Raw genomic sequence first — 14805 nt, 5'->3', positions numbered from 1 at the left:
GTGGTGAAAACTAGGTTTTGGCATGAACTATGAGTTGATATTGGTGGTACCTTTTTTCAAGATAGGGAAGACGGTAAGAACAAGTTGCAAGAGGGATTCGAGTTCCATTTCAAACATGCTAAGTTTGGGATATTATTGAAGATGCCAGGTAAGCAGTTGGTGGTATAAATCTGGAATCCCGAGAACAGTACACCATATGCACAGAAAATGCCTACTCCAGGCACAGGTGGAGGAACTACATCTGTGGAAAGCGTAGCCAAGAGATAAGCTCAATCTTGCCAAGAGCAGCCCGTTAGGATTGTGAGTTCTAGAAGCCAGAAGATATGTCTTACTTATCCTTACCACTCAGTGGTGCCTCTCACTGGTGCCTAGTGAGAACTCAAATGAAAAATACTTCTCATAAATCTACCAATGTACTCTGCACCCACACAGTTGGCTGAAACAAACTCCCAGCATGACCTACGGGTTAGTATTTATTTGCAAATAGCAATTACTGTGAATAATAGTAAACTGTGTGCCAAATGCCGTACAAGCCATCTCATCCATATCAAGGTAGGCATTATTATCCTCATGTTATGGTAAGGAAATTGAAACTCAGAGGTTAAGTAACTTACTCAAGGCCATTAGTAGCCAATCCATGGTTTGAATCTAGACCTTACTTACTCTGAAGTTCTTACTCCTAACTTCTAAAGGCAAGGATAGTTGTCCTATCAAGCAAAACCTTGTTGTGCTATGTTGCTGTGAAGTAAATTAGGAGGAGAGAAGCACAATAGCGCACAGAACCCTCTAAGAAGGTAGAAAAACGAAGCAGCCACCTATAGGGTTGGAGGATCCCAGGTCCCCAGGGTGGAAGGTTACAGGAGGGTTTCTCCTCTGAAGGAAGAATATAAACCATAAGAACTTGCTATTTCCCCAAGGCAGCAGGAGTGAGAAATCAGGAAAATGGAAGGAAAGGGATTCCCTGGTGTCTGGTGTCTCAGGAGCAACACTAACTGTGGCAGAGCCTTGTAAATACTCACTGAAACCCATTTCCTCTTCTTGGGCATAGAGCTAGACCTCACATCCCTGTCTCACTTGCAGTTAGGTGTGACCTTGGGATTATGACCTGGATAATGAAATGTGAGCAAAAATAATGTCTGTCTCTTCCAAACTTATCCCATAAAACCCTCCCACTAGTGATATTTCATCTTTTTCCCCATTCAACAGCTGTATAACAATCCCCAGGGCACCTTGGAAGTCATACATGAAGATAGAAGACCCTCCACCAACCCAAGTATCTGCATAGAGGAGAGGCAACTGGTCACCTTGAGCACAAGCCCTATAATGTTACAAGGGAAATAAACTTCCTATTATTCAGGGAATCTATTGGTTGCAAAGGCTTGAACTGGCTCTACTACAAAATCAAGCCATAGCTATAGCCATGGACTCAGTAATGGTGGGGCAGAAAGGAAGTTTGAAGGTCATCTCAGCTCCCATGATTTACAAATGAGAAGACTGATGCAAGGCTCAGAGATGACATCACTTCCCCAAGTTCACACAGCCACCTAGTGGCAGGGTCTGGGGCTTCTGACCTGGTGTTCAAAGAGCTTTGTACCACAGCAGGACTTCCTTAAGTCTTGGAACCAGATAGTACCTGCTCAGAATGGCCATCATTGCCTGCAGAGTGCAGAGGCAGCCAGGAAAATCCATTCTGCCAGGAAGTCTTTCCACCTTAGTCTGGAGAGAATGGTGGGAGCCTCTCATGAGTATGGCACACTTATTGAGTGCCTCGCTGGGGTTGTGCACTGGCTCATCCTGCCTGCCCATCAACACCTCATGGGCAGCTTCCTGTCTCAGTTTATCCATTCCTTCCTAATGCTGTCTGGGATCACCTGCCAAGTAAACTATTTGTACTCAAAAATCTTCTGTTTTGAGGTCTTTGTGGAAAACTCACTTAAGACACAAAGCATTTTTCATGTGAGACATTGTAAGTCATGGGAATGGGATTATAAGTATTCCTCCTTTTGGTCTAGGGGATCAAGAATAAAATCAGATGAGAAGGAGAACTTTCGCATTTCTGTGTGAAATACGGGGATTTCCAGGGACCGGCAGGAAGGCAGATATGGGACCTGGTGGTTCTGGTGAGTGGCTGCTTAGGGAAAAAGCTGAGAAACAGCCCTCCCTTGCCCTCCCCACCAGGGAAACCAGCTGCAGTGACTGAAGTAAGATGTTGCTGTCAAGCAGCTATGTACACACAACAGGCATCAACATGGATGATGGAGCCTGAGAGGAATGATCTGTACTGCCATATGAAAAACTCTCGGTGGCTCTCAGAAAATAAGTTGGGGAAAATTTTATGTTGGGAGATGTGATAGTTAAGGTGCTAAACTATACAAGAAACGGCACTGAATCAGTTCAATCTGAGCTAGTAATTTGTCTCATTCATACCCATAAACTTGTCAGAAATATTTCTAATATTTCTTCAATTCAAAGTCCAGTCTACTGCCAAGGATACTATTATTTAATGGCAGCTCTTAGAAATTAAAAAAAAAAAAAAAAGCATCACTGCAAGACACATCCTAATATCAAAATGTTAAAATGTGGGGGGAAAGTGTGTCTTCAATGTAAAAAAAAAAATAAGAGCACAAAATGATTGCATAATTGAGAAGGGGAATGAGTCAAACTCCAGGGTTTAGCAGGTGCTGACACTCATTAGAGTGATTTTACCTATAAAGAGAATAAAACGGTGCAGGAGGGGATAAGCCAACAGAGCAGACGGTAGGCTCAAAACTGCAGCCCACTGCATGGCTCTACTCTATAACTGAGGGGAGAGATAGTCTTCTCTGCCTGGTCTCACTGGAAAGCTATCCTTCCCATTTAGGGGAAGCCTAGCATGCTTCAGGGAAGCCCTGCCTCAGCTGACAGGCATTTACGGAGTATTCACCAGGTGCCCCATGCTTGTGCCAGGACTGTGAGGGTTAGAGAACAGACCTGGAACTTTTTTCTTTTTTTAAGATTTTAATTTATTTGCCCTTTCAAGAAAATGGTGCTGAAGGCGAAGAAGGAAGCCCCAGCCCCTCCCAAAGCCAAAGCCAAAGCCAAAGCCAAAGCAAAGGCTTTGAAAGCTGAGAAAGCGGTGCTGAAAGGCGTGCACAGTCACAAAAAAACAAGATCCGCATGTCACCTACATTCCGATGACCCAAGACCCTGCGTCTCCAAAGGCAGCCCAAATATCCTTGAAAGAGCGCCCCCAGGAGAAACAAGCTTGATCACTATGCCATCATCAAGTTCCCCTTAACTACTGAGTCAGCCATGAAGAAAATAGAAGACAACAACACACTTGTGTTCATTGTGGATGCCAAGGCCAATAAGCACCAGATCAAACAGGCTGTGAAGAAGCTCTATGACATTGATGTGGCCAAGGTCAACACCTTGATCAGGCCTGATGCTGGAGAGAAGAAAGCATATGTTCGACTGGCTCCTGACTATGATGCTTTGGATATTGCCAACAAAATTGGAATCATCTAAACTGAGTCCAGCCGGCTATAAATCTAAATATAAAATTTTTCACCATAAAAAAAAATATTTTAATTTATTTGACAGAGAGCACACAAGCAGGGGGAGCAGCAGAGGGAGAAGGAGAAGCAGGGAGCTGAGCATGGAACCCGAAGCAGGGCTGGAGCTGGCAGCAGGGCTCGATCCCAGGACCCTGAGATCATGACCTGAGTGGAAGGCAGATGTTTAACCGACTGAGCCACCCAGGCGTCCCTCTGAACTTCTTTATCTATAAGACTTTTTCACTCACTAAGAAATAGAATACTGGCTCATTGTCAAGCACCGTGTAGGCCCGAAGAATACAGAGATACACATGGACGTTCCCAATTTTGCCTTCAATGTGTGACCAACAATGTGCATTGGTGGAAGGTACCAACACAGGAATGAGTAATTTTTCACTCTGGGAAGTGCTTCTGTCATCAAGCATGCACAGGGAACTGGGAGACACAAAAAAGAAATTTGAAAGGAAAGCCTTGCAACAGGATAGGACTATTGGGCCGAGATTTAAATGATGTCAGGAGGCATCCAAGCTGGAAGAAGACAAAGGAGTGGTGCAAGAGGAATCCCGTCGGAGAAAAGGCACAAGCAAACACGGCCGTAAGAGTTGACAGGGATGTGCAGAAGTGTCCAGGACCTCAGCATGGGGGATCGTGGACACCAGAAGGTGAGCTGCAGGCAATGAGGGAGGAATGCGCAGAGCCGCCTGCCCCAGACTGGTGCCTCCTTAACCCGGCCTTCCTTACCTTTTACATCGTCCAGGGCCGCTACCTCCCTGTACTGGGTGGCTTCCTTGATGATCCGCGTCATGTTTGGGGCAAACGCTCCAAGGTCCCTGACCGACCGCAGGTTGAAATGAAACTGCCCCGTGGCCATGGCCTTCAGCTCCTGCTCAGACGCGCTCTGCAGCCCCACGGAGATGATTCTCACCCCGTCTTCCCGCAGGGCCTTCGAGGCCTCCTCCACGTCATCCTCGGACTCGGCCGAAGCCAGGACCACCAGAATTGGGGGAAACTGCTTCTTGTCCCTCCCACTGTCGGGCCTGGAGAAGTAGGTCCTGTGGGCCTCCCGGAGGGCTTGGCCTAGGCGCAGGGAGCCACCAACGAAGCCGAAGTTCTTCTTGAGGTGGTTCAGCATGGGGTTCCTGCTCTTGAACGTGCCCAGCTCGAACTCACTGTGGAGCTGGTCGCTGTACTGGGCCAGGGCCACACGGTACTTGTGGGCCTCGATGGGGAGGCTGTTGATGATTTTGCTGATGAAGGTTTTCACAAAGGGGAAGGACTTAGTTCCCAGGTGATTGGAGCTGTCCACCAGAAACACGACATCTGCATACTCAGGGCCTGGCCCTATCAAAATAAGATGACCACAAACCTAAACAAAGTGATTGATTGTTCAGCCTGTACATTTGAGACCACAATACTCATTTGATACTATGCCCTAGGTCAAGAGTAACTCAGAATGCCAAGCAAAGTGTCTTCTGGAAGTCAAACAGAAGAAGTTATACTGTATTTTGTGAAGATATCAAACAAGAGGACTTTTGTAAAGTTAAGCAATAATTTTCTTTTTCTTTCTGAATTCTATACCAGAGATGTTTTCTTTCTTTCTTTCTTTCTTTCTTTCTTTCTTTCTTTCTTTCTTTCTCTTTCTTTCTTTCTTTCCTTTCTTTCTGGTGTGGAGCCCCAAACTCTGACATTATACTAAATAATAAACAAGAAAGCCCCCTAAGTGGTCTTTGGACTAAGAGTAACTTTGAGAAACCATATCAAGCAAGCAGGTGTCTTGGGTTGGAGAGTTTAGAAGCAGATCCTGGGACAGGGACTGGAGATGGGGCTTTGCCAAGGGGAAGCAGTGTAAGTAAGGGAAGTAGGAGAGAGGCAAAGCAACATGTTTTCCTGATCTGAGAGGACTGTGGAGCATGCCTCTCTCTAAGGCAAGAGAGCCAATTTGTTATACTCATCACTCACTCAGTTGTTGGCTGCAGACCATCTCCAGAAATTGCAGGAAAGAAGCACAGGGCTATGGGCACAATGTCCTGCATAAGCTGACTCTAGAAAAGCCAAGAGCAATTCTCCTGAGAAAGTGGACCATGTCTGTGTGGTGTTACAGGCAATATTTATAGCAGCTGGGTGAGGGGGTGGGGGACCATGAGTCGGGTTCTGGCCTAATAAAAGAGTCGGGCCCGGGGGATCCCTGGGTGGCTCAGCAGTTTAGCGCCTGCCTTTGGCCCAGGGTGCGGTCCTGGAGTCCCGGGATCGAGTCCTGCGTCGGGCTCCTGGCATGGAGCCTGCTTCTCCCTCCTCCTGTGTCTCTGCCTCTCGCTCTCTCTCTCTCTCTCTCTCTCTCATAAATAAATAAGTAAATCTTTAAAAAAAAAAAAAAAAAAAAGAGTCGGGCCCAGGGGAGGCACCACCAGCATCCACTTTAGCAGTCAGCACCTCCACACTAGAAATCAGTGATGTGCTTAACAATTGCTCTCTCTTTCAAAATAACTCAGAAATTTGTCAGGAAATCCTAGGATGCAGACTGACCTACAAAACAAAGGCATTGGCTCTATTCACAGAGACATGGAACACTGGGACCTGAGCAAATCAATGAATAATTAAAGCTTTTTTAGCCAGGTGTAGCATAATTCATGCCTTTTGCCCATGGCTTTCTCTTTCTGTCATCTTTGAAAGATTAAGTTTGCTTGATCCAACTACAAGTCAATGCTGTCTGCTTTGATTGTTTTGATTGTTAAATAAAGAAATCCTTTGTTCCTATGTATTAAAATGAATGTTAGTTAAGACATAAAAATGTTTATTTTCCTAAATGATGATAAAATATACTGGTACCTGGACTCTGATCTGCCAATGTTTCAGTCCAAAGGATTAAGACAAATATAATTAGTAGGATCTTCATTTTGTTAGTGACGTTTTCTTGCCTTTGTTCTGAAAAAAAAAAAGAGTGTTATTTACAATATGAAAAATCTCACTGTATAACAATAAATAACTACTAGGGAATCTGGGTTACAATACAATTCATTGGAAACAAGTACTTGTCAAGTAATGCCAGGTGTGTTTAAAATGCTCATTAAGCATTTGGAGTATTTACTGGAAACCGAGAATGCTAACGTTGCCATGGCTTAGATATTTTTCTCAGCGCTTTATGAGTGTCATCTAATTTAATCTTCACAACTGTCTTATGGGAAAGGACAAATACTATGTGGTATGTGACAGATGAGGAAAACAGGTACAGGTGGCTTGGTAAGGGATAGATCCAGGATCTCAACCTAGACAGGTGACTGCACAGCCCAAGTTCTTTTTTTTTTTTTTTTTTTTGTATATTTTTTTATTGGAGTTCGATTTGCCAACATATAGAATGATACCCAGTGCTCATCCCGTCAAGTGCCTCCTCCCTCAGTGCCCGTCACCCAGTCCCCCCATCCCCCCCGCCCACCTCCCTTTCCATTACCCCTTGTTCGTTTCCCAGAATTAGGAGTTTCTCATGGTTTGTCACCCTCACTGATATTTCCCACTCATTTTCTCTTCTTTCCCCTATAATCCCTTTCACTATTTTTTATATTCCCCGAATGAATGAAACCATATAATGTTTGTCCTTCTCTGATTGACTTACTTCACTCAGCATAATACCCTCCAGTTCCATCCACATTGAAGCAAATGGTGGGCATTTGTCGTTTCTAATGGCTGAGTAATATTCCATTGTGTACATAGACCACATCTTCTTTATCCATTCATCTTTCTATGGACACCGAGGCTCCTGCCACAGTTTGGCTATTGTGGACATCGCTGCTATAAACATTGGGGTGCAGGTGTCTCGGTGTTTCACTGCATCTGTATCTTTGGGGTAAATCCCCAGCAGTGCAATTGCTGGGTCGTAGGGCAGGTCTATTTTTAACTCTTTGAGGAACCTCCACACAGTTCTCCAGAGTGGCTGCACCAGTTCACATTCCCACCAACAGTGCAAGAGGGTTCCCTTTTCTCCACATCCTCTCCAACATTTGTGGTTTCCTGTCTTGTTAATGTTCACCATTCTCACTGGTGTAAGGTGGTATCTCATTTGGTTTTGATTTGTATTTCCCTGATGGCCAGTGATGCGGAGCATTTTCTCATGTGCTTATTGGCCATGTGTATGTCTTCTTTGGTGACATTTCTGTTCATGTCTTTTGTCTTTCTGTTTTGTCTTTTTCCCATTTCATGATTGGATTGTTTCTTTGCTGTTGAGTTTAATAAGTTCTTTATAGATCTTGGGTACTAGCCATTTATCTGATATGTCATTTGCAAATATCTTCTCCCATTCTGTAGGTTGTCTTTTAGTTTTGTTGACTGTTTCTTTTGCTGTGCAGAAGCTTTTTATCTTCATTAAGTCCCAATAGTTCATTTTTGCTTTTGTTTCCCTTGCCTTCATAGATGTATCTTGCAAGAAGTTGCTGTGAGAGCCCAAGCTCTTAACCACTATACGTATGCCTCATACGAGGTCTGTGTCCTTACAAATCACGTATAATTTACTTTTTTAAAAAGATTTATCTATTTTTTTTAAAGATTTTATTTATTTATTCATGAGAGACACAGAGAGAGAGACACAGGCAGAGGGAGAAGCAGGCTCCATGCAGGGAGCCCGATGCAGGACTCGATCCTGGGTCTCCAGGATCAGGCCCTGGACTGAAGGCAGCACTAAACCGCTGAGCCACCCAGGCTGCCCCAGGATATATCTATTTATTTTAGAGAGAAAGTGTGTGTGTTGGGGAAGAGGCAGAGAGAGAATCTTCAAGCTGACTTCTCGATGAGCATGAAGCCCGATGCTAAGCTCGATCCCATGACCCAAGAGAGCATGACCTGAACTGAGCCACCCAGGCACCCCCTCTACATTTTACTTTTATGTCAACAATGGCTATGTTCATTGACTTTTATGTCAACAATGAACATGACAATGCATGTTCACACCTTGGCTCAAAAAAGCCAACAGCTACCCATATCTCTTTCTTCATGAAACCCTTACGAAAACTGTTCTTGAACTTACAGAGATACTCAGTTTTACAAATTACTTTAGCTCAGCATTTCTCTCCCTGCAGCTCACAATCAGAAATCTTCAGGAGATATTATAGTCTTTTAGAGATTCCATCGATTCGTAGTCACTTTTTATAAACAGGAAAAGAGATTAATGCCCAATATGCAAAAATAGAGCTGCCTTAAGTGAGATACCAAAGATGTAAAGGCTGGGTTTTTTTCTAGAGTTGACTTTTCCAGCAGTTCTTTTGAACTTCTTGATTATGAAGATTGAGAGAGTCATTGGAAGCTAGATTTGGAAGAGACTCAATAAATCATTTAGACTAAACCCTTATTTTGCTACGGATGGCCACTAACAATGCTCCTCCGTAGTTAGTGGCTGACTCGTGCCAATAATGACTTTTAAATTTATATTCATCATGTTCTAACATGCCACATATTTCACTTATTCATTAATTTTTGTATTGAGATATAATTTGCATATTCTAAGGTTTATTCTTTTGAATGTTCAATATTTTTTAGTATCACAGAATTTGTATCCTTTGTCACTAATTATAGAACATTTTCATGACCCCAAAAGGAACCCCATACCAATTAGTGGTCACTCCCCAATTTTTCCCTCCCACTGACTCTGGAAAACACTGATCTACTGTCTTCTCTATAGATTTGCCTGTTCTGGACATTAATACAAATGAAAACACATAAAATATGGCCTTTTATGTTTGAAAATGTTCATTTAACATAATGTTTTCAAGATTTATCTATGTTGTGACGTGTACCAGTGCTTCATTCTTTTTTATGGCTAATATTCTATTGCATGGATGATATACAACATTTAAAAAGTCTGTTCTGTTGTTGGACACTTGTTTCTACTATTATGAATATTGCTGCTATGAACATTTGTGTACACATTTTTGTGTAGATACATGTTTCCATTTCTTGAGGAAATACTTTGAGTAGATTCCTAGGAGTGGAATTTTTGGTCTTATGGTAGCTTTATGTTTAACATTTTGAGAAACTGCCAAATTGTTTTCCTAAATGGTTGCATCATTTTGCATTCCCACCAGCAGTGAGTAAAGTTCCCTCTTTCTCTCCATTTTCACCAACACTTGTTATTTTCTGTGATTTTTTTTTATTATTATTCTAGTGGGTATAAATGGGTATCTTACTGTGGTTTTGATTGGCATTTCCCTAATGATGAATGACACTGAGCATTTTTCATTTATTTATTGGTCATTTCTATATTTTGTTTAGAGAAATACCCATTCAAATACTTTGCCAATTTTTAACTGGGTTACTCATCTTTTATTAGTGTGTAATAAGAGTTCATTATATATACTGGATACTAGATAGTTATTAGATATATGATTTGCAAATATGTGCCTCCCACTCTGTGGGTTTTATTTTCACTTTCTTAAGGAAGTCCTTAAGTCACAAATAATTTTTAAATTTGATTAAGTCCAATTTATCTATTTTTTTCCCTTTGTTTCTAGTGTTTTTGGTGTTATAGCTAAATAACCATTACTGGGTATCTGGGTAGCTCAGTCGGTTAAATGTCTGCCTTCAGCTCAGGTCATGATCCCAGGGTCTTGGAATCGAGTCCTGCATTGGGCTACCTGCTCAGTGGGGAGTCTGCTTCTCCCCTTGCCCCCCACCCCATGCTTGTGCTCTCTGAAACAAAATCTTTTTTTAAAAAAAATAAATCACCATTACCTACTTCACAGTCATGAAGATTTACTCTGATGTTTTCTTCTAAGAGTTTTATAGTTTAAGCTTTTACATTTAGGTCTTCAAATCATTTTGAATTAATTTTGTATGTGGTATGAAGTAGGGATATGATTTCATGCTTCTTTATGTAGATATTCAATTGTCCTAGCACCATTTGTTGAAAGGACTTTGCTTTTACCATTGAGTTGTCTTGGTATGCAAATCAAGAACAAATTTACCATAAGTAAATGGGTTTATTTTTGGAATTTCAATTTTATTTCATTTATATCTGTATGTCTATTCTTATGCCAATACCACACAGTCTTGACTATTCTACATTTGTAGGAAGTTTCGGAGTCAGGAAATGTGAGTCCTGTGACTTTGTTTTTTTTCAAAGTTGTTTTGGCTGTTCTGAGCCCCACGTATTTCTAAATGATTTTTAGGATCCCCTTGTGAATTCATGCAAAAAAAGGCAGCTGGGATTTTTATAGAGATTGGATTGAACATGTAGATAAATTTGTGCACTGTGGCCATTTTTAAAAAGATTTATTCTTTTTTTAAAAAGATTTTATTTATTTATTCATGAGAGACACAGAGAGAGAGAGAGAGAGAGAGAGAGAGAGAGAGAGAGAGGCACAGACACAGGCAGAGGGAGAAGCAGGCTCCATTCCATGCAGGGAGCTGACAGGAGATTCAATCCCGGGTCTCCAGGACCACACCCTGAGCTGAAGGCGGCGCTAAACCGCTGAGTGACCTGGGCTGCCCTATTTATTCATTTTAGAGAGAGAAAGAAAGAGAGCATGAGAGAGCATGAGTAGGAGGTGAGGGAGAGGAAGAATCTCCACCAGATTCCCTGCTGAGCATGGAGCCTGATGTGAGGATCCATCATAACCTGAGCTGAAATTAAGAGTTGAATGCTTAGCCAACGGAGCCACGCAGGCACCCCCGGGATTGCTATTTTAATGATGTTAAACTTTCCAATCAATTAATACAGGCTGCCTATGGAGGAGAGAATTTAACTCCCTACTCTATATTTCAGTAATGTTTTTCAAGAACAGGAAATTAACTCTGGGATGAAAGGAAGTCCTCTCTAAAAAACCATGCTGATTCAGGAATCAATACATATTCAGAGCTGTGTATATATCCTTCCTCAGGTTGGATGTATATTTGGAAAGTGAGACTGGGCTGAACCCAGCCCAGGCTTGACTCAGTTGCCTTATTTTCCTGTAGGTGCTAGAGCCTCAAAGAAGATATCCTGAGAGGCCATCCATGTGCAGCTTCACTCCAGCCTACATCTCTTGGCTTGGCTCCACTCTGGTTTCCTCTTTAGCTCAGGTCCCCACTCTGCATGTCTTGGCACTAAAATGGTGGAGCAGCAGCAAGTGAGATAGGGACGCATGTCTTGTTCATTTATTTTTATTAGCTTTCTCTCCCTAGAGCTTGGAATCTAAGAGAATAAGGACTTCTGTCTGTCTTGCTCATCATTATAAAACAATAGGGATTTCTGTCTTGTTGTCATTATATCTCTAGTTCCTGGCACACAGTTGGCACTTAATAAACACTATAAATATTGCAACTTTGCATATACACTATTTCATAAATATATGCATATATCTATAGCTTAATTTTGTAGAGGTGGAATGACTATGTCAAAGGTATGTTTATTTTAAGATTTTATAAGTATTGCCAAACTGCTATCTATTGGGTTATACCATGTAATATTCTAATACCCACCTTCCCCCAAATAGCATGTTCCATAATTTTCAATTGTCTTTTTTTCCAATTTACTGAGATATAATTGACAAATTTCATTGTCTAAGGTATACAGGTGATTATTTGATATATGCATATATTGCAAAATGATTATCACAATGAGTTAGTTAACAAATACACCACCTGGGGGAGGGGGAGGGGGAGTGGTGGGTGTGTGCTGAGAACTTTTAAGATTTATATTCTTGGCAACTCTAAAGTATACAACACAGTATTGTTAACTATAGTAACCATACTATACTGTAGTTAATGTAACTACTGATGTAATCATACCCCAAATTTATTCATCTTATAACTGGAAGTACATATCCTTCAACTGCCTTCACACATTCTTTCCCCCACCACCCTGAAGACTACTATTCTCTGCCTCTATGAATGTGGTTATTTTAGATTCTACATATAAGTGAGATTGTTCAACATATGCATTCTCCATCTAACTTACGTAATTTATTGTAATACCCTCCAGATTCACCCATGTTGCAAATAACAAGATTATCTTCTTTTATGCGTAAATAATATTCTTGTGTGTGTGTATGTATCACATTTCTTTATCCATTTATCTGTCAACGACATGTTGTTTCCATGTCTTTGATACTGTAAACAATGCTGCAAGGAACATGAAGATGCAGACAGCTCTTCACAATAGTGATTTCATTTCCTTTGGATACATATCTGGAGTGGAACTGCTGGAACATATGGTAGTTCTATTTTTAATTTTTTGAGAAACCTCTATACTGTTTTCCATAGTGGCTGCACCAATTTACATTCCCACCAACAGTGTACAGCAGTTTTTTTCTCCACATTCTCACCAACATTTGTTATCTTTTGTCTTTTGGGTAATAGCTATTCTAACAAATGTGAGGTATGGTTTTTGATTTGCATTTCACTGATAATGTTGAGCATCTCTTCACGCACCTGTTGGCCACTTGTACATCTTTTTTGGGAGAATGTCTATTCAAGTCCTTTGTCCATTTTTTAACTAGATTATTTGCAGGGTGTTTGGCGGGGGGAGCTATCAGGTTGTACGAGTACCTTGTATATTTTAGATATTAATTCCTTATCAGATAGGTTTGCAAATATTTTCTCCCATTCCATAGGTTGCCTTTTCATTTTGTTGATTTCTTTTGCTGTACAGAAAAGCTTTTTAGTTTGATGGAGCCCTGATTATTTATTTTTGCTTTCATTGCCTGAGCTTTTGGTGTAATATACAAAAAATCATTGACAAGACCAGTGCCAAGGAGGCTCTTTCCCTTTTGCTCTCTTCTAGAAGTTTTATGATTTGCAGTCTTATATTTTTAAGTCTTTAATCCATTTGGAATTAATTTTTCTCAGTGGTGAAAGACAGGGATCCAGTTTCATTCCTTTGTAAATGGCTGTTCTGTTTTCCAGATACCATTTATTAGGAAGACTTCCCTTTTTACCATTGAATATTCTTGGTTCCTTTGTTGTAAATTAACTGACCATATATGAATGAGTTTATTTCCAGGGATTCTATTCTGTTCCATTAGTCTATGTATCTGTTTTTATGTCAGTACCAGACTGTTTAGATTACTACAGCTTTCTAGAGTAGTTTGAAATCAAGGAATATAATGCTTTCAGCTTACTTCTTCTTTCTCAGGATTGCTTTGATTATTTGGGTCTTTGATCATTCTCATATGAATTTTAGGGTTTTTAAAAAATATTTCTGTGAAAAATGCCATTTGACTCTTGATAGAGATTGCATTGTATCTGTAGGTGTTTTGGGTAGTATGGATATTGTAATAATATTGAACTTCCAATCCGTAAACACAAGTATCTTTCCACTTATTTGTGTCTTCTTCAATTTCCTTCATTAATGTCTTCTAGTTTTCAGCATACAGATCCCTCACTTTCTTGGTTACATTTATTCCAAGTATTTTATAGTTTTTGATACTATTCAAATGGGATTTTTTCTTTTCTTTTCCTGATAGTTTATTGTTAGTATATATAAATGCAACTGATTTTTGCATGTTTATTTTGTATCATGCACTTTGCTGAATTTTTTCATTAATCCTAAGTTTTTTGGTAGTCTTCAGGATTTTCTATATATAAGATCATATCTTATGCAAAGACAATTTTACTTCTTTTCTAATTTAGATGACTATATTTCTTTTCTTGTTTGATTGCTCTGGCAATAGGACTTATAGTACTATGTCTCCTGGTTCACAAAGTGGCCCCTATATACAGAGTGCAAGGAGAAACCAAGAAAAGAGGCAGGCCACTCCAGACTGGTAGGTGGCAGGTTTAATAAGCAAGGGAAATTACTCATGAGGTTCTTCCTGTGTGGTTGCAAGATATGTAGATCTCCACACCTGCCCGCCAGAATCTTAAAAGTTTATGTAGAGGCCTTAATGGGGTTCAGTCACATATGTTGTCCAGATGGTCTCAACAACACCTTATTCTCTTGAGGTGATGTCTTTGGACAATTACTAATATGGGAATGGTAGGTACAGCATACATACCAAGGACCAGCTAGAGGTGAGGAGTTTCTGAATGCCTAAGTCCAATTTGAGGGTCAATTGGCAGTCATGTTCTCTTGATTACCTACTCCAACAATGTTGAATAGGATGGTAATAGTGGGTCCCCTTGTCTTGTTCTTGATCTTAGAAGAAAAACCTCCAACCTTTCACCATCGAGTATGATATGTCATACTTGTCATATATTGCCTTTGTTACGGTTGAGGCATGTTTGTTCTACCCAATTTGTGGAGGGGTTTGTCTTATTAGTAAAGATGTTAAATTTTGTCAAATATCTATACCTATTGAAATAATCATAA

The 14805-nt window shown here is 40.7% G+C and overlaps 1 protein-coding gene across 1 annotated transcript in view; it reads right to left on the bottom strand.

Moving 5' to 3' along the window:
• The window catches only part of COL6A5 (collagen type VI alpha 5 chain), a 131142-nt gene that overhangs the window by 85633 nt on the left and 30704 nt on the right, over positions 1-14805 (bottom strand). Inside the window, exons 2-3 of the mRNA XM_026015504.2 lie at positions 6363-6458; positions 4278-4877 (exon numbers count right to left, since the gene is read on the bottom strand). Coding sequence (XP_025871289.2) covers positions 4278-4877; positions 6363-6458 — 696 coding nt within the window. The remainder of the gene's footprint in view (positions 1-4277; positions 4878-6362; positions 6459-14805) is intronic.

The sequence above is a fragment of the Vulpes vulpes genome, chromosome 11, assembly GCF_048418805.1.
Source record: "Vulpes vulpes isolate BD-2025 chromosome 11, VulVul3, whole genome shotgun sequence".
NCBI classification, from domain to species: Eukaryota; Metazoa; Chordata; class Mammalia; order Carnivora; family Canidae; genus Vulpes; species Vulpes vulpes.
Note: the sequence above shows the minus strand (reverse complement) of the source record. Positions and strands in the feature narration are given on the sequence as shown.